The sequence below is a fragment of the Xenopus laevis genome, chromosome 6S, assembly GCF_017654675.1.
Source record: "Xenopus laevis strain J_2021 chromosome 6S, Xenopus_laevis_v10.1, whole genome shotgun sequence".
In the NCBI taxonomy this organism is placed as follows: Eukaryota; Metazoa; Chordata; class Amphibia; order Anura; family Pipidae; genus Xenopus; species Xenopus laevis.
The window spans coordinates 9,171,834-9,191,620 of record NC_054382.1 but is presented as its reverse complement, the minus strand read 5'-3'; the positions used below and the strand labels follow the sequence as shown (position 1 = coordinate 9,191,620).

At 44.5% G+C, this 19,787-nt stretch overlaps 1 protein-coding gene across 10 annotated transcripts in view; it reads left to right on the top strand.

Moving 5' to 3' along the window:
• The first annotated feature begins 13,320 nt into the window (after window positions 1–13,320).
• Window positions 13,321–19,787, top strand: part of kmt2c.S (lysine methyltransferase 2C S homeolog) — a 142,061-nt gene continuing 135,594 nt past the window's right edge. For 9 of the 10 annotated variants that reach the window (XM_041567350.1, XM_018269015.2, XM_018269010.2 and 6 more), the window contains exon 1: window positions 13,322–13,843. In XM_041567350.1, the coding sequence (XP_041423284.1) occupies window positions 13,677–13,843 (167 nt within the window). In that variant the 5' untranslated portion in view covers window positions 13,322–13,676. Of the gene's footprint in view, window positions 13,844–19,787 lie in introns of all 10 variants that reach the window. The other variant, XM_018269007.2, reaches the window with a different exon arrangement.

Genomic DNA, 19,787 nt, shown 5'->3' with positions numbered 1-19,787 from the left:
CCCTTGGGGAGCATGTGTCACCTTCCTCCTGCGTAAGCTCCCCAACCAGAAGACTAATTTTGACAAGTTAATTCAGGGGAGATACCAGGGTTTTCCTAAAGAGGTATGGGATTTGTTATCCGGAAACCCATTATCCAGAAAGCTTTGAATTACAGAAAGGCCATCTCCCATAGACATTTTATCCAAATAATCAAGATTATCAATAATCAAGATAATCTTGTTTGGCAACCAGAATAGATGAATACTAAATAAAAATTCCAATGAATCAATGATGGCTGCAATATAAATCAGTGATTAAGAAAGAATCCAGGTCATGGGCATATTTTGGGTGAAGCAGTGCAGAGAAATAAAGGTTCTTCTTTAGGCTCACATTCAAGCACACGATTACTCTGAGCTGGATTCATGCAGAATTTGTTATAAACAACCCTCCTCAATTCTAGTTTTAGAATCCAGTGCCTGGAAAAACGGTGCCATCTTTGCCCAGAACCTGTTTTCACGGGGGATGGTTCAGCCCTATATGAAATGCCGTATGATTGCAGGAATGATCAAAAAAGAGGATGGAATCAATGTGCAAATAATAAACAGTATTATCATTCTTTACAGGATCTTGAAAATAAATGAAGAAAGATAAACTCTGCTAATTAAATAGCAGGCCACTCCCCCAAAATGTTTAGATGTATGCCAAATAAAATCTTTCCTCCGATCGACTCAAGATTTCAACAGTAAACCTTCTATAGCTTGCAATGCACAAAGGGGAGTGCAGCCTCTCAGCTAGAAAGTTACCTGTTCGTCAAGACTTCTCATAGATCACATCCACTTATTATCTCTTCTAGTCGGTGGCATATAACATCTGAACGTAGGAGCTACTGATGTGTGGGTTGAGTCGAAACCAGTGGTGACTGACAGGTTGACCACCAGTTGGGCGGGTTTGGGCTGAAATTTGGGCAACCATTGCGGGTTAGGTTTGGGTGCGGGTCCGTCAAGACTTCTCACAGATCACTTCCACTTATTATCTCTGCCAGTCTGTGGCATGTAACATCTGAAAGTAGGAGCTACTGATGTGTGTGTTGGCTCAAAACCAGTGGTGACCCACGGGTTGACCACCAGTTGAGCGGGTTTGGGTTAAAATTTGGGAACCATTGCAGGTTAGGGTTGGGTGCGGGTCCGTCAAGACTTCTCATAGATCACTTCCACTTATTATCTCTGCCAGTCTGTGGCATGTAGCATCGGAAAGTAGGAGCAACTGATGTGTGGGTTGACTCGAAACCAGTGGTGACCAACGGCTGACCACTAGTTGAGCGGGTTTTGGTTGAAATTCGGGCAGCCATTGTGGGTTAAGGTTGGGTCAAACTGCTCCTGAAGATTTCCTGTCCTAGTACCAGAGATGCACATAATAGTAGCTTACAGTGTGAGAAGACGTGGGTACGGGTCGGGGGTGCAGCTGTGAGTAGAGAAACTCGCCTCAGGCGGCAGCCCCCACTGGGGATAATTCAACTCCTGGTAGCTTTAAGAGCTGAACCGCAAATTCGCTCCAGAAAGCCTCCTCAGGCCACAAAGGGGCCGGGGTTGCCCCTGTGGGTGTGGGTCCTATAATGGTAGCAGTTTGTGGGTTAGGATTTTGAGCAAGCCCTAGATGATTTTCAACTTACTAGTAAAGCATTGCATTTGTTGGTTAATAAATACTCCTATTTTATTTCTCAGTAACTATGGATATTTCCAGGTGACCAAATCTGAAGGAAAGTCGTCAAAAAATACATTTCTGCTACTAATGAATACCGGTAGCAGGAAAATTATTTTATTTACAGGAGGGAGTAAGGAGCACCAGTAGTATTCCAAGGCCTACCTTTGGTTATAGTAAGTGCCTCTGCAAATGTATAGTATACTGTAGTTAGTTCCCCAACAGCCTTGGATAGTTTCATTATGTACAGTAAAGTGGTTCCTTCCCATGAAGCCCCTTTGTGCAGTGTCGTAATATTTAATGATCGTGTGCCAACTGGGCTGTGCGTGGGGATGCCGGAAAGTTCAGAGAGGACCCTGCTGGGCCAAAGAGGACTGTGCCAAGGGAATCACTGTGAGGGACAAATTCTTCTGTAAATAACCTGTGCAAGGCAGAGGCAGGAGGGGATCACTGAGGTTAAACAAACTTGCAGAACGGATCTCAATAAGCTGAGGGGGAGGAAAAAGCACTAATCTCACAATCACAGGTTGGCTGAGCCTTTTTTTTTTAACCTACAGACAATGTCCCTCGTTATCTATAGGATCATTAGTGCTGTCAGTTTTTCAGCAGTGCTCTGGAAACTATTCTCCAATTCACTACTCACTAACATCCAAGTTCATACTACCTAGTCTGGAATCCATAGCACTTAAAGAGAACTAAAGCCTAACTAAAGGAGTATGTACATGATGTTTTGTTCTTCTTTACCAGCCCAAGACAACCACAGCCCTTTAGCAGTAAAGATCTGTGTCTCCAAAGATGCCCCAGTAGCTCCCCATCTTCTTTTCTGCTGATTCTGCACATGCTCTGTGCTGCTGCCACTTACTGAGCTTAGGGAGCCACTCACAATATACAGTACACATAGAATAGAAATGTCACAATATAAGGCTGATTAGTAATTAATACAGATAATTACTACATGGCAGCACAGAAACCAGTGCAATTATCAGAATTTAATAATCAGCAAACCTGTAGCATCAGCTTATATTACAGACCAACCTCATTTTCTGCTGGATAATTTGCGACGACCCCTCAGCTTAGTTTCTTAAAGGGCACCTGTTGCCCAAAAATATTTTCCCCCAACAAAGTTCCCGGGTAATAGAGCAGTAAACAGTTAAAATTTTACCCTGCCAGCACTAGGACACTCACACTGGTAAGGAGCTGCCAGGACAGATTAGGACCAAAAACATAACCATGTCATGTTAATGCTTTACTTACTGGGTCTTCCATCTGGGGGGGGGGGGGTTATGTTCTCCTTTAATGCAAAATTAAGGGGCAAATTAAATCAAACACCAATCTGCCTCTACACAGTGACCGCCCAAAACCTTGCCCACTGTCTGGTAATCCTCCTTTTTTCTGTACTCTTGAAGAAATTGTGGACCATTAATAGTGTTACAACTGAATTCATACAACTTCTTGCCTACTTTGGGAAACGTACCAACACCGAACTTTACAATAGGTGCCCTCCAGTCATTGCTCCCCATTGATAACACTTTATCGATTATCAAATCTGACCATACCTAACCCGGTTAGCAGTTTTGGCTAAATTTGATTTTACTGGTCAACCCTTCAGGCACATTTCACATACCATCCAGAGAACCTTTCTAACTACAGGCAGCCTGGGAATCGGCCCAAATGAACAGATCAATGCTGCACGCCAGTCATTTGGATGAAAAGCAGGCTGAAGTCCCAGTCCCTACCCCCCTGCCTTTCCCAAAGTAGCCTGTCAAGGGACACTGGGATCCAGTGGTGTAACTATATATTACTGGGTCCCACGGCAAATTATTTTTCAGACCTGTTTTACCAATATTTATTGAAATTGGTTATGAAATAGGGCCTAGTGGAGCCCTTAGGGTAAGGTCACACTGGGCGATTTGGGGAGATTTAGTCGCCTGGCGACTAATAGCCTCGTCTTTGCGGCAACTAATCTCCCCAAATGCCTCACCTCTGTCTTGCACCGGCAAAAATGAAAAATCACCTGCGGCATAGCACACGCGTCGCTTCATATTCCAATGAATATTGAGATGAAAAATCGCCTGCGGCATATCACACGCGTCGCGTCGTATTCCGAAGTCACCCGAAGTTTCCTCGCGAGGCAAGTTCGGAATAGGAAGCGACATGTGTGCCATGCCGCAGGCGATTTTTAATTTTAGCCCGCGCAAGACAGAGGTAAGGCATTTGGGGATATTAGTCGCCACAAAGACGAGGCTATTAGTCACCAGGAAACTAAATCTCCCCAAATCGCCCAGTGTGACCTTACCCTTATGTCTGCTGGGCCCCCCTGCAGCCGCAGGGTCTGCTTCCTCTATAGTTACACCCCTTCTGGAATCTGTAGTTTAGCAAGAGATGAGTAAATAAGTAGAAGTTCATATTTTACTTTTCCAGTCTGCCGTCTAGCACATGGAATTCTTGCATTATCTGAACCTCTGGGACTGATTAACTAAACAGTGCTACACAGGTGCCCTTAGTGATAGGTGGGTGAAGTGGAAGGTGGACTTAGCAGCACGTTACACAGTTATTTACTATTGCAGGGTTTCTCAAGCAGAACTGGTTGGACATGGGGCGTTCCAGTAACAGGGCACTACTAGTGCGGGAATATTGATCAGAATGGGTGACGATATAGAAGAGTGCCTGATGTTTGGTAGCGAAGGAGTCAGCCTTCACCTCCCCCTCCTTCCTGCTTGTCTCTGTTCTGGAGCAGCCGGGGAGCTGAGCCTGGTGTTATGTAACCACAGACACACAAGCCTCGGGCTCCTTCCACCTCCCCTAGTGTACAAGGCAATTATCAAGTATCAGCAGCATCACAAGAGGAGGCCAAGCAATAATTAAAGGTCCCTTTCCCCTCCCCTCTCCCACTCATTAATAACATAGTTCAAGGCTTAGGGTAAGTGAACAGCTGTAGCAAGGGAGACCTTCCCCACCCACAGTGATCTTCTCCTGCTCAAGGGACAGCCCTCTGGATTCATCATGCCCAGCGCAGTGCCGGGGGGGGGGTCACAGAATGGTATCACCCATGAACCTACTCCTGACACCCTCTCATAGTACCACTAGTTACTCTTCATGTATCAGGTCACCCCACCCATCCAACAAACAAACACGCCACTCCCATCTATATTGGAGCAAACAAACACCCCCTCAGCACCCTCCCATAATATATCTACATACATGCACCTCCCAGCCCTCTTTCATCTGCACCCCCCCCCTGAACTCTCCCACAGTATAAATGTATATAATACATAAGAGCCGCAAGGATCGTGTACAGTGTCGGACTGGCCCACCGGGATACCAGGAAAACTCCCTGTGGGCCAAGGTGTCAGTGGTCCTCATGCTTCTAAACATTTGGCTGATTTTATGGCCATTTCCTATTTCTATGAGAATAAAGAGGCTACATAGATGGAATAATAGGTTATAGTATTTAAAGAAAAGAGACTAGAGGTTGAGTAAAGGTGGCCATACATGGAGAGATCCGCTCGTTGGTGATGTCGCCAAACGAGCGGATCTCCCTCCGATATGCCCACCTTGAGGTGGGCAATATCGGGCTGACCCGATCGTGGGCCCTAGGGCCCAACGATCGGATCCTAACGATGCCCAAACGGGCGGTCGGATAGCGGGACCGCATCAACGAATAGATGTGGCCGAGATCCGACAGGATTTTCTGTCCCATCCGATCGAGATCTGGCCGACTTTCGGCCAGATCTCAATCGGTGAAGCCCGTCGGGGGGCCCCATACACGGGCCAATAAACTGCCGACACGGTCCGTGTATGGCCACCTTTAGGAGAGGAAGAAAATAATTCTTAGAGTGGGCCCCTGGTCTCAAGGTTTTTGGGTGGGCCCCTGGTTTAAGGGTTTTTGGTAGGCCCATGGTGTCCCAGTCCAACACTGATCCTGTACATCATATCTTTATAAATGGTGCTTAGTGATCTCATCAGTTATAATCTATTCCTAGTGATGTCATCTCTGTCATGACTCACTGAAACTTGCGTATTATCATAATGACCTCTTCACCTGTACTGACTTATAATATCCTTATAATACACAAAAGCCATGAATATCTAATATCTAAATGATATCCTTATGTCATCAGTTATAAATGGTGAGTTCTGATGTCATTTCTGTCACATGACTCACTGAAACTTGTGTATTATAATAAATAAAGTACCCCCAGCTGCAAAATATGAGGATATTAAAATTTACCTCAGAGTTCCATGACCTGTATAAAAACACTTGGCCTTCGGCCGCGTGTGTTTATATGGTCATATCGGTAACTTATAATATCCTCATATTTTATAAGAGGGGGTACTTTATTCACTATATAATGCACAAAAGCCATGAATATCCTGTAAATTACAGTATATCCTTATAAACGGTGACTGGTGATGTCATCAGTTATATACAGTGAGTAGTGATTTCATTTTTGTCACATGACTCACTAAAACTATTATTAAAGATAAAGTACCCCTTGTTGGAAAATATGAGGATATTAGAAGTAGGCTCCTTCTTCAGCGCAATCGGCTCCTACTTCGGCAGGACTTGACTCTTTCTTCGGCGCAACTCGGCTCCTACTTCGTTGCAACTCGGCTCCTACTTCGGCGCAACTCAGCTCCTACTTCGGCGCAACTCGGCTCCTACTTCATTGTAACTCGGCTCCTACTTCGGCGCAACTCGGCTACTACTTCGCCGCAACTCAGCTCCTACTTCGGCGCAACTCAGCTCCTACTTCGTTGTAACTCGGCTACTACTTCGGCGCAACTTGGCTCCTACTTCGGTGCAACTCTGCTCCTACTTCGGCGCAACTCGGCTTCTATTTAGGCGCAACTCGGCTCCTTCTTCAGCGCAACACAACTCGGCTCCTTCTTCGGCACAACTTGGCTCCTACTTCGGCTCAACGCGACTCCATCTTCAGCGCAACTCACCTTGGCTCCTACTTCGCCACAACTCGGGTCCTACTTCGGCACGACCAGGGGGTACACTATATAATGCACAAAAGCCATGAATATCCTGTAAATTACAGTATATCCTTATAAACGGTGACTAGTGATGTCATCAGTTATAAACAGTGAGTAGTGATTTCATTTTTGTCACATGACTCACTAAAACTATTATTAAAGATAAAGTACCCCTTGTTGGAAAATATGAGGATATTAGAAGTAGGCTCCTTCTTCAGCGCAATCGGCTCCTACTTTGGCACGACTCGACTCTTTCTTCGGCGCAACTTGGCTCCTACTTCGGCGCAACTCAGCTCCTACTTCGGCGCAACTCGGCTCCTACTTCGTTGTAACTCGGCTCCTACTTCGGCGCAACTCGGCTACTACTTTGGCGCAACTCAGCTCCTACTTCGGCGCTACTCGGCTCCTACTTCGTTGTAACTCGGCTCCTACTTCGGCGCAACTCAGCTACTACTTCGGCGCAACTTGGCTCCTACTTCGGTGCAACTCTGCTCCTACTTCGGCGCAACACGGCTTCTATTTAGGCGCAACTCGGCTCCTTCTTCATCGCAACACAACTCGGCTCCTTCTTCGGCACAACTTGGCTCCTACTTCGCCTCAACGCGACTCCGTCTTCAGCGCAACTCACCTTGGCTCCTACTTCGCCACAACTCGGCTCCTACTTCGGTGCGAGTCGCGACACAACTTCTATTTCGTCGTGACTCGGCATTAATCGGCAGTTCAAGGGGCCAGGCCCCACTTAACATATAGAGCCATCTGGCCCTGGACAATTGTCCCCCCAGTGCCCCCGTCATGGTGGCCCTGTCCACAATGTTCGGGATCTGGGGTTTTTGGATAAGGGATCTTTCTCTAATTTGGATATATACTGTATATACACTGTCCTATAGAAAATAATGCTCAGCACTGTTTTATTTACACTCACTCAGCACTCTTCATACAAACTCTGCACTTCCCGTCTATATACACACACCCAACACACAGTACACTCATTGAGTATATGCTCAGGAGAGTTCACTGCACAGAAATGGAAGTGTTTTTCAAAGGGAAAGGCTGGTTCAAGCTCTGGGAGAGCAAACACAATGCCAGGCGCACGTAAAGTGAGATTTGCACACACACTCACAACATAGTAAGGGACAACAGATCATTTTCTCATGGATGTGAGAAGAAAAATATTGTCAGATCGCAAAGCTCTTCCTTCTGCTCAAAGCAAATTTCATAGACTAAACATACATAGAGTGCACACACTGGGACAGACACCACATATATTTATATAGACACACATATTTAGGGTTGGTCTTAGAATGACACAACACACAACACAGCCCTGTGTTCCTGCAGAGAATAGGAAACCACTGACACACACAGGACTCTCCCACCTACATACCCAGAGCAGGAAACTCTGCCCATACGGAGCTCTTTCATGTACACAAGGTAATACACCCCAACTACACACACTGAGTATGTACCTGCTCATCAGCAAAAGTTGCACTCACACGTTCCTACAACATGCTGCACTCTTTCTCTGTCTCTTTCTCTTACATAGCGAGATGGCTGCGCACTGTACTAAATATTAATTGAAGGTTACTTCACCTATTAAGGCGGTGCCTCCCAGAAAAGAAACAGCATACACAGTACATCTTCATCATCCTCATCATCATGTACTATGAGCATCAGTCTCACAGGTGCACTGCTCTTGCACAGCTGATTCCTTTACGGCTGACAGATTCGTGCCCTAATGCAAACTGCCGACCGTCAGATCAGGCCAATTGGTTATGTGGTCCATGCTCAAAGCAATCATTTGCAAGCAACAAAAAGAAACATGACTGTATGGGCTACTGGTTCTGAACAGTTACATATGTTAACCAGCTCTCTGGACCAGCAGGTACCCTATTGCCAGGCTGCACATTAAGTGCACTTAAAGGAACAGTAACACCAACAAAGGTGTTTTAAAGGAATGACAATATACTGTACAGTAGCCCTGCACTGGTGTGTTTTCTTTAGAAACACAACTATAGTTTATATAAACAAGCTGCTGTGTAGCCATGGGGGCAGCCATTCAAGCACAGGATACACAGTAGATAACAGATAAGTACTACTATAGTTTATATAAACAAGCTGCTGTGTAGCCATGGGGGCAGCCATTCAAGCACAGGATACACAGTAGATAACAGATAAGTACTACTATAGTTTATATAAACAAGCTGCTGTGTAGCCATGGGGGCAGCCATTCAAGCACAGGATACACAGTAGATAACAGAAAAGTACTACTATATTTTATATAAACAAGCTGCTATGTAGCCATGGGGGCAACCATTCAAGCACAGGATACACAGTAGATAACAGATAAATACTACTATAGTTTATATAAACAAGCTGCTGTGTAGCCATGGGGGCAGCCATTCAAGCACAGGATACACAGTAGATAACAGATAAGTACTACTATAGTTTATATAAACAATCTGCTGTGTAGCCATGGGGGCAGCCATTCAAGCACAGGATACACAGTAGATAACAGATAAGTACTACTATAGTTTATATAAACAAGCTGCTGTGTAGCCATGGGGGCAGCCATTCAAGCACAGGATACACAGTAGATCACAGTTAAGTACTACTATAATTTATAGCCATGGGGCAATCAGTACAGAACAATCAGTGCATTATATTTTCTTATTTTAATACGCTTTAAGCTTTTGGTGTTACAGTTCCTTTAAGTCAGGCTTATCACTATCTCCATGGCCATACTTTGATTGCAAACGATCCCCATTCTTGAAGTATACACGTGGCACCAATAACCTCTAATGCCAATTTCCCAGCCTCCTCACCAAGTGGTAGCTCATAGGGTGCCACACATTATAAACTATTAGAACTGCATATATACATGTACACAAGGGACACACAGCCCTGAGTGACACAATGTGCAGGCACTTTATCCTGGGTTATCTGGAGGAAGAAGGACGCTACACTGCCAATAATGCTGGATGGCACCAGGACAAGTTTAAGGGCATTTCCCAGGGCCAAGTCACTTTTAACTATATCCTCTGCTTCATTTGTACACATGCTATCTCACTTTTTAAATAATCCCTCCCCCGAGATCACACCAAATCATTACAGCAAGTCACCCACATCTGAGTGCATATTCACATGTGAAGGGTTGGACTTGAACACCCAGTTACAGCTTTTACTCTTCCAGCACCACATCTGCCTCAAATGAATAGCCATTGTACCTATATAGGCTGCCCCTACACCAGTGTACCCCAAACTATTGGGGTGGGCAAATCTGTAGTATAAACTACATCTCCACTGAAATAAGAAACTGTGGGGAGTTGCACCCTTTGCTTAGAATAGGAGTGCCCATACCTTACTAATGCGAGGCTTAGTTTTAGTGATGATGCCCCAGTATGAGCTTCATCCATAAAAGCATTGTTAGCATTCTGTTCCATGGAAAATAGTACTTAATTGACTTATTGATTTAGGAGAAAACACATAATGCTATATAATACACAAAAGACATGAATATCCTGTAAATTATGTCCTTATAAACGGTGACTAGTGATGTCATCAGTTATAAACGGTGAGTAGTGATGTCATTTTTGTCACATGACTCACTAAAACTTGTGTTTTATAATAAATAAAGAACCCCTTGTTGGAAAATTTATAGTGAATTAAGTACCCCCTCTTGTACAATATAAGGATAGTATAAGTCACTGAGGATTTTCATGACCATATAAAAACACGAGGCCGAAGGCCGAGAGTTTTTATACAGGTCATGGAACTCCAAGCTTACTTCTACTATCCTCATATTTTGCAACTGGGGGTACTTTATTTATTATAATACAAAAGTTTCAGTGAGTCATGTGACAGAAATGACATCAGAACTCACCGTTTATAACTGATGACATCAGAACCTACCATTTATAAGGATAAAATTATATCCTTATAATTAAATATATAAGATATTCATGGCTTTTGTGTATTATATCCTTATATTTTAAACTAGGGGGTACTTTATTCACAATATTTAACTAACAACTATATGAAATAAGAGGGTGATTTAGTCAAGCTAGATGTATTACAGCTCACTCTTTTCCGTCTCTGACAGAAATGCAGAATGCAGAGTGTGTGCCAGAGCCAGTTTATTTTGTTTGTGCTGGAGTTGGTTATTTAAGTTAGCTCTCATGGGCATCCCAGGGGGGGGGGGGCGAGATTCTCTGTGAATGAAGTATGACCATGTCAGTCTTACAGCTTGATTGTCATGACTACATTCAGCAGTTGCTGTTTCATCTGAACTGGAAAAACTGATTTAGTTTGGATACCCTTTGTTTGCTTTCCTTGTTTCCTACCTTTTTTCACTTTGGCTGGCCTAAGAATTTCTGGATGTCTATCCCTAAGAGTAAGGTGGTTTGCTGACTGGCACATGTTGCTGGCTGGCACTAACTTGTACTGGTTTTCAGACTGGCACTGGTTTACTGGATTGGACTGAGTTGCTTATTTTCTGACTGGCACTGGTTTACTGGATTGTACTGAGTTGCTGGCTGGCGCTAACTTATACTGGTCTTCTGACTGGCACTGGTTTGTTGGATTGTACTGAGTTACTGGCTGGCACTAACTTGTACTGGTTTGCTGTCTGGCACTGGCTTGTATTGGTACAGATTTGCTCACTGACCAGTATTGTACTGGTCTGATTTCCTGATTCTGGATTGTACTGGTGAGAAAGAGATACTCACACTCGACTGTCTCCAAATTCTGTCAGGACGGAAGGCTTATGCAGTGTGTCTATTAGTGATATGCGGGTCGGGCAGGTTCGAGCCAGCTCCTGCACAAAATCTTTGGGTTGCGGGAGGGCTTAGGTTGAGCACTTCTCCTGCTCTCCTCCCCTGTGACCTAGCACTGCTGGCTTTGGCTCCTAAATTTATAGACTCGCACCCACCCTGCCCTTTTTGTAACATCGCTGTGGAGGGAATCTATAAATAGAGGCTGGGTTGTGAGGGGCGGGTGTGGGTTGAGAATTTCCGAACCCACACACCACTAGTGTCTTTGGGCTATTTCATTTTTGTGATAGTTCCCCTTTAAGGTCACTTATGAACTGGGGAGAGTGGGTAAGAATGGGGTCAGCCATAAAGCACAACAGGACTGTCACTTTACCTGCCTCACAAAACGTGCAGCCCTCAATACATAAGGCTAACTCAACTCAATGGTTTTGCTGCACTTCACAAACATTCTCTTTTTGTATTAGGGCTGTGAAGGCTTTTGGGGGGATTCTGGTGTGGGAAAGACATAGGACAGCAGGGCTGCATTTATAGGAGATGGGGCCCACCCTGGTGCAGCTGCTGCTGAAATATAACTCTGGGTAAGCTGAGCCCACCCTGGAGGGGCTGATTCTGGTCCAAAGGCCACCAATGACCAATGGGTGTGTGGGTAGGGTTGCCACCTGCCCAGTATTTGACCAGCCTGGCTGGTGATAATGACGGCTGGTCCCAATGTTATTAATAGGGAAAAAAGATAAATATAGAGGAAGGCCGGTATTTTTTTCCAGAAAAAGTGGCAACCCTGTGTGTGTTACAACAGCTGCCCAATTTATAAAAAAAAAAAAGATAAACCTGTTAGGCTAAGCCCCCAATAAACTCTGAAACAACCAGTAATGTTGAAGATTCATCTGCCCCCAAAGCAGGTGCAAGTTGTGCAAATCTCTCCCACTTTCAGCAACCACAACATTTGCCTCAGTATCTGTGTGGAGGCCACATACAGCTCCAGGGTTGCCAGGTTGGCGGTTTTCCAGTCAAATTGGGCTACTAGTTCAAAGCCCAGGCGGGTATTGAAAGCACAAATTAGGCAAGGTACGGATTGGAGCTACTTTTTGGGCCTTTGGCTGCTTTGTACTCCAAGTTTTTTCTTGCCATAATGTGCCGAGCCTGCGTCTCCCAATGCATGTTGGGTAATGTAGTTTTTGTTTCAACAATTTGCTGACTACCAAGTGTAAGACTACAATACCCAGCATGCAACGGGACTGACTTGTGTAGAACTCAAGAGTTACCAGATTTTGGGCTCTGTACCCCAGTCTCCCTTCACTCATTTTCCCACGACTTCCCTCAATTTCAGACAATTTTGCAGCAACAATCTGCTGGCCGCCAAAATGTTAACCAGTTTTAGCAATATTTATTGAAATTGTATTTGGGCCTCATGGGGCCCCATAGCTCCTCCCCTCTGTCCCACTTTACTTCATGGAAATTTTTTTGGAAAAAGGCTTCTTTTCATATATATTAATTTATTTATTCGATTATTTTTCACTGCACACATTGCTCTATGTTTGGGCTTTGGCTGGTTTGGAAATTGACACCTGGAAACCCTGTACAGCACTTGCCTTCCCCCCTGAGGTGAGGCTTCCCCGTTGTACTGTAGGGATTAGGGCCCTAACTCAGGGCAAATACCGTCTCTATGAGGTAGAAATGCGCTATAAGGGCTCTGGAGTAAGTAAGACACGCAAAGACTATTCAGTTGTTGTAAATCGGGACATCCAATAGGAAAGCGAAGCCGCCCACATTTATCTAGCGAGGCAACCAATAGGAACGGGCGGAGTGCGCCACACCGCCCGTTCCCGTCACCTGATCATAATCCAGGACGCCACGTTTTCCAGGCAACCCTAGGAGTTACTGCTGCTGTTGCGGGAGAGCGAGGGAGGGGCCGTGACGTCACTAGGCCGCGCGTCAGCCTTCCCCTCACCCAGCGCCGCGCAAGCGCAGTGACAGGTTTCCCGGCGGGGACGCGCGTAGCCCTGTCGCACACACAGTGACTCGGTGTCGGAGCTGCGGTGTCCGGGACTAGTGACGGTGTGGGGCGCAGGGTGAGGAGAGGCCGCGGGGTTTGTTTCCTTGCTGCCCCTGCCTCATACTTATCTCCGTCACCTTTTGTTGTTATTGCCCTCCCCGGGGGAACCGGGTCCTTTCCCAGTCCCTCCCCATTGCTCCCCTCCCCCAGTGTCATCAGCACCAGCCGAGGATGCGGCCCGAGCCCGAGGAGGATGAGTGCGGGCCCCTTCCCTAGGATGTCATCCGAGCACAAGAGCCTAGAGTCCGCCTGTGAGACGCCCGGGCCACAGGGCCCCTCCAGCCCCGCAGCCACGGACAAAAGACCCCGGGGCCGCCCGAGAAAGGATGGTTCCTCCCCCCTGCAGAGGGCCCGGAAGAAGTAAGTCCAGCCAGAAATATTGACTCACAGCCTTCTCTCTCCTAACCTTCTGTCTCCTGCTGTTGTTCAACTACAACTCCCACAATTCCCCAACATAAACGTCATCTGAAAACACACTGGGACTTGCAGTCCAGCAATATCTGGGGACCCAAGCCTAAGAAACATCGTCCTAAGGGCATTCCATAAAGAAAGATGTTGCTGAACTACAACTCCCACAATTCTGCAACAACACACTGAGAGTTGTTGTCCAGCAATATCTGGGGACCCAAACCTAAGAAACAGGGCCTAAGGGCATTACATGAAGAAAGAAAGATGTTGCTGAACTACAACTCCCACAATTCCGCAACATAAACGTGAGCTTGAAATACACTGGGAGTTGTAGTCCAGTAATATCTGGGGACACAAGCTTAAGAAACATCACCCTAAGGGCATTCCTTAAAGAAAGAAGGTGTTGCTGAACTTCAACTCCCACAATTCTGAAACATAAACATGATAAAATACACTGGGAGTTGTAGTCCAGTGATATCCGGGGATTCAAGCTTAAGAAACGTCACCCTAAGGGCATTCCTTAAAGAAAGAAAAATGTTGCTGAACTACAACTGCCACAATTCTGCAACATAAACGTGAGCTTAAAACACACTGGGAGTTGCAGTCCAGCAATATCTAGGGACCCTAGCCTAAGAAATGTCGCCCTAAGGGCATTCCATAAAGAAAGAAGTAGTAATGACTTATGATGTTGTTGGGTCTTCAAGGCAACCGGCAATAGTGTCCTGTGTGTGTGTGTGGCCCTCCAGCGCATACAATTTGCTTTCCCTTTATTTCCCTGTCCAGTCACCATTGTTGCCTCACTACAGGCTCCCGTTGTTTATGTGAATATGTGAGTTTATTAAGCGGGGAACCTGCTCTGCTGCAGGAAACGTCACCCACAGAGTCGAGGGGACTGTCAAATCCATGGGCGACTTGTCACAAAATATTGTGTTGCTGTCGGCAATTATTAAAGGAAACCTTTTAGCCACTGTGGTGCGTCGCTTCCGCTCACCGGGGGATACGGTACAAAATATATAGAATTTGCATCATCAAAAATTGACGGTATGTTTCTTTAAATGTGACCCTTCTGTCTGTAGTGACAGTCATGTCCGTCAGATGATGATGCTGTTGCTACAAGTCCCAGTGTCTTTGTAGGATGATGAGAGTTGTAGTGCAACTACGTGGATGTGTGCAGCCTGGACTGCTCTGTATTATCTGCTGCTTTAGAGGGGTCGTTCACCTTCCAAACAGTGAGATCAGATTGTTCCCCAGAAATAGACTTTTTTTTCAATTACTTTCCATTATTTATTGTTTACTGTTTTTTCCAAAATCTAAGTGTAAAGTTGAATGTCCCTGTCTTTGGTGTTTGAGTCTGGGAGCTCAGTAATTCAGGTGCAGATTCTGAACTGTTACAATTTTGCTTCATTAGTTGATCCATTTCTCAGCAGCATCTGTGGAATATTAGCAACTATTGTATCAATTCTGCCTGTAATGAAACCCAGAGATTCTGCTCAGTAGGGACAAAGATAACAAATGTATCAACTAAATGTATCCATTTAGAACAGTTTACAGGGTCGGTGACCCCCCCTTCCCAGGGCTGCTTCAGAAGGTGAAAAATGACATTTAACACTGCAATATTAAAAAAATAGTCATACATAGAAAATAGAAAGTCATTGCAAAAAGTCTTTATTTCTGGTGATCTATCTGAAACCAACTAGTTGTTTGAAGGTGAACAACCCCTTTTTAACTTGTTGACACAGTGGGGCCCATTTACTTAGCTCAAGTGAAGGAATAAAAGAAAAAAGTACTTAGAATTTCGAATGTTTTTTTTGGCTACTTCGACCATCGACTTCGAATCAAACGATTCGAACTAAAAATGGTTAGACTATTCGACCATTCGATAGTCGAAGTACTGTCTCTTTAAGAAAAAACTTCGACCCCCTAGTTCGCCGCCTAAAAGCTACGGAAGTCAATGTTAGCCTATGGGGAAGGTCCCCATAGGCTTTGGTAGCTTTTTTTAGGTCGAACAAAAATCGTTCGATCGATGGATTAAAATCCTTCGAATCGGAGGATTTAATCGAACGAATATCGCTAAATCCTTCGACTTCGATATTCAAAGTCGAAGGATTTAACTTCGACAGTCGAATATCGAGGGTTAATTAACCCTCGATATTCGACCTTAAGTAAATTTGCCCCAGTGTGTAGCATTTCTGTCTTGCTGTACTGGAGTGCAAGGTGTTGATTCCACAATCAGCAAGCTGTTTGTATGTTCACCCCATGTCTAGGGTTGCCACCTTTTCTGGAAAAAAATACTCGCCTTTCTGTACATTTATCATTTTTGGCTATTAATAACATTGGGATCAACTATCGTTTTTACCGGTCAGGCCGGTAAAATACCGGCCAGGTGGCAACCCTACCCGTGTCTGTGTGGGTGCTCCTGGGTGCTCCTGCTTTTATTCACACGCTAAAAACAAACTGGCCAGTTTAATGGGTTGTTCACCTTCAATCACTTTTTTCTGTTCAGTTGGTTTCAGGCGGGATGGCACTCGGAGTGATTCGTTTTACAAAGTCACCTGAAGTTTCCTCCGGAAAATGAATCGGTCCGAGTGCCATCCCGCCGGTGATTTACATTTTAGCCGGCGGGGAGGCAGTTTGGGGAGATTAGTCACCCCGAAGAAGAGGAGATTTGTCATCGGGCGACTAATCTCCCTGAATCTCCCTGTGTGCCCTGACCTTAACTGTTTTTAAATTGATACATTTCTTATCTTTGTCCCTGCTGAGCGGAATCCCTGAGTTTCATCACAGGCAGCTGTTAAATTGATACAATAGTTTCTAATATTCCACAGATGCTGCTGAGAAATGGATCAACTAATTGTATCAACTAAATGTAACAAGTTGTAACAGTTCAGAATCTGCTCCTGGATCACTGAGCTGTCAGACTGAAACACCAGAACGTTAAATGTAAATTTTGAGAAACCGGTAAAAAAAATAAAAGATAGAAAGCAACTGAAAAAAGTCTTTGTTAATGGTGAACAATCTGAAAACAACTGAGCAAAGTGTTTGTAAGGTGAACAACCACTTTAATTGGCTCCTGATATAACTGACCTTAGTGTGCGTGTGTTAGATTGTAATAAAAACCAATGGCAGTTCTGCTCAACTCACAACTAGTAGAGTATCTGGAAGGTTAAAGGCTTTACATCACTCTTGGAGCGGTGTTTAGTAGGATGACGCAAGTGTCTTTGTCATCATGTTGCCACCATGTATTTGCTGCTCATTGTCTTATCCGGGTCCCAGTGATACGCTGCATTGCTGATAAGTACCTTGTATTAAGCAAACGTTCAGTATAAGTTGCCTTCACTTATGCCCATAGTTATGCACAGGGATATTCTCTTTACATAGAAAAAGACAGCTACTGGTGCTACCACAGGGTTGCAATGGCTAGCACTGCTGCTTTCTTGAAGTTGGTTCCAGTCAGTACACTATCTGTAATGAGTTTGCGTGTTCCCCCTGTGTTTGCGTGTTCCCCCTGTGTTTGCGTGTTCCCCCTGTGTTTGCGTGTTCCCCCTGTGTTTGCGTGTTCCCCCTGTGTTTGCGTGTTCCCCCTGTGTTTGCGTGTTCCCCCTGTGTTTGCGTGTTCCCCCTGTGTTTGCGTGTTCCCCCTGTGTTTGCGTGTTCCCCCTGTGTTTGCGTGTTCCCCCTGTGTTTGCGTGTTCCCCCTGTGTTTGCGTGTTCCCCCTGTGTTTGCGTGTTCCCCCTGTGTTTGTACTCTGGTTTCATTCCGCACTCCAAAAGCATACAGGCAGGTAGGTTAATAGGTCCTAGTGTGTGAATGTTATAGGGACTTTAGATTGTAAGCTCCACTGGCGCAGGGACTGTTGTGAATGTGTTAGGGACCTTAGATTGTAAGCTCCACTGGTGCAGGGACTGATGGGAATCTGATAGGGACCTTAGAGTGTAAGCTCCATTGGCGCAGGGACTGATGGGAATGTGATAGGGACCTTAGATTGTAAGCTCCACTGGTGCAGTGACTGATGGGAATGTCATAGGGACCTTAGATTGTAAAGTCCACTGGTGCAGGGACTGATGGGAATCTGATAGGGACTTTCGATTGTAAGCTCTACTGGCGCAGGGACTAATGTGAATGTGATCGGGACCTTAGATTGGAAATTCCACTGGCGCAGGGACTAATGTGAATGTGATAGGGACCTTAGATTGTAAGCTCCATTGGTTCAGGGACTGATGGGAATGTGATAGGGACCTTAGATTGTAAGCTCCACTGGTGCAGGGACTGATGGGAATCTGATAGGGACCTTCGATTGTAAGCTCCACTGGCGCAGGGACTAATGTGAATGTGATAGGGACCTTAGATCGTAAGCTCCAATGGCGCAGGGACTAATGTGAATGTGATAGGGACCTTAGATTGTAAGCTCCACTGGCGCAGGGACTAATGTGAATGTGATGGGGACCTTAGATTGTAAGCTCCACTGGTACAGGGACTGATGGGAATGATGAACAAACTCTGTAAATGCTTCACAATATATCAGTGCTGTATAACTAATGGATGATGCCAGTGATGTTTCTCTCACTCTCCAATTCAGTACTGGGCATCCCCTTTGGCTTGTGTTGCTTCAATGATATGTCCTTTTTATGTGTTTTTTTCTCCTTAAATAATGCATTTACTGACCCCCCTCCCCCCCAATACCACATTAAACCAGGCTTCACCTGCTGGCTATAATCGTAGCCCAACATCTGAATGGAAAAATACACTGTTTATCACGAGCCCATGAAAAATGACTTACTTTCTCCACTGTAACTTGAATGCTGTGTAGTGTTGCACATCACATCACCCCCTGGCATTAAGTATCTGCCCATCTCAGGGGTGCTTCACCTTTAAGGTAATGTTTAGTATGTTATAAAATTGCTATTTCTTAGCGACTTTTCAATTGGTGTTCATTATTTATTTTTTAGTTTTTTTTGATTATTTGCCTTTTTCTTCTGAATCTTTGCAGCTTTCAAATGGGTGTCGCTGACCCCTTATAAAAAGCAAATCCTCTGTAAGGCTACAAATGTATTGTTACTGCTACTTTTTATTACTCATCTTTCTATTCAGGCCTTTCATATTCCAGCCTATTATTCAAATCAATGCATGGTTGCTAGGGTAATTTGGACCCTAGCTACCAGATTTCTTAAACTGCAAATTGAAGAGCTGCTAATTAAACTAAATAAATCAAACACCTTAAATAATAAAAAATCAAAACCAATTACAAAGTGTCTCAGAATATCACTCTCTACATCATACTGAAGGTTAAATACAATACTGTGCAATAAGATGGTGATTGCGCCGTTCCCTAATTTGTGTAATATTAAGAGGCAGATTTATCAAGGGTTGAATTGAAAATTCAAATTTTTTTATGGTCAAAAGTGTCCCATTCAACTAGGGAGTTATTCAAAATTCAAATTAGATTTTTGAGATTTATCTGGCCCTTTAAGAACTCAAATGTGACTATTCGCCACCTAAAACCTGCCAAATTTCTGTTTAAAGGACCAGTAACATGAATGTTTTTTTTTTTTTTAAAAACTAGTTTCTTTTTATCGAAAAAAAACCCCCACCAAGACAGTTTTAACTTTTAATATGCAAAGCTTTTATTAAGAAATAACTTAGCTATTCTCTGCTTGTGCTCCTCTTCAGAAACGGCGACAGGGTGACGATCCATTGTGCTGCGCTCGATTTCTCCTCCCTGCCTTCTATAGGAGATAGCCAGGGAGGAGAAATCGAGCCCCGCACAATGGATCTTCGCTGTTCCTGAAGAGGAGCACATGCAAAGAATTGGTAAGTAATTTCTTAATAAAAGCTTTGCAAATTAAAAGTTAAAACTGTTTTGGTGTTTTTTTTTTTAAAAGAAATTAATTTCCAAAT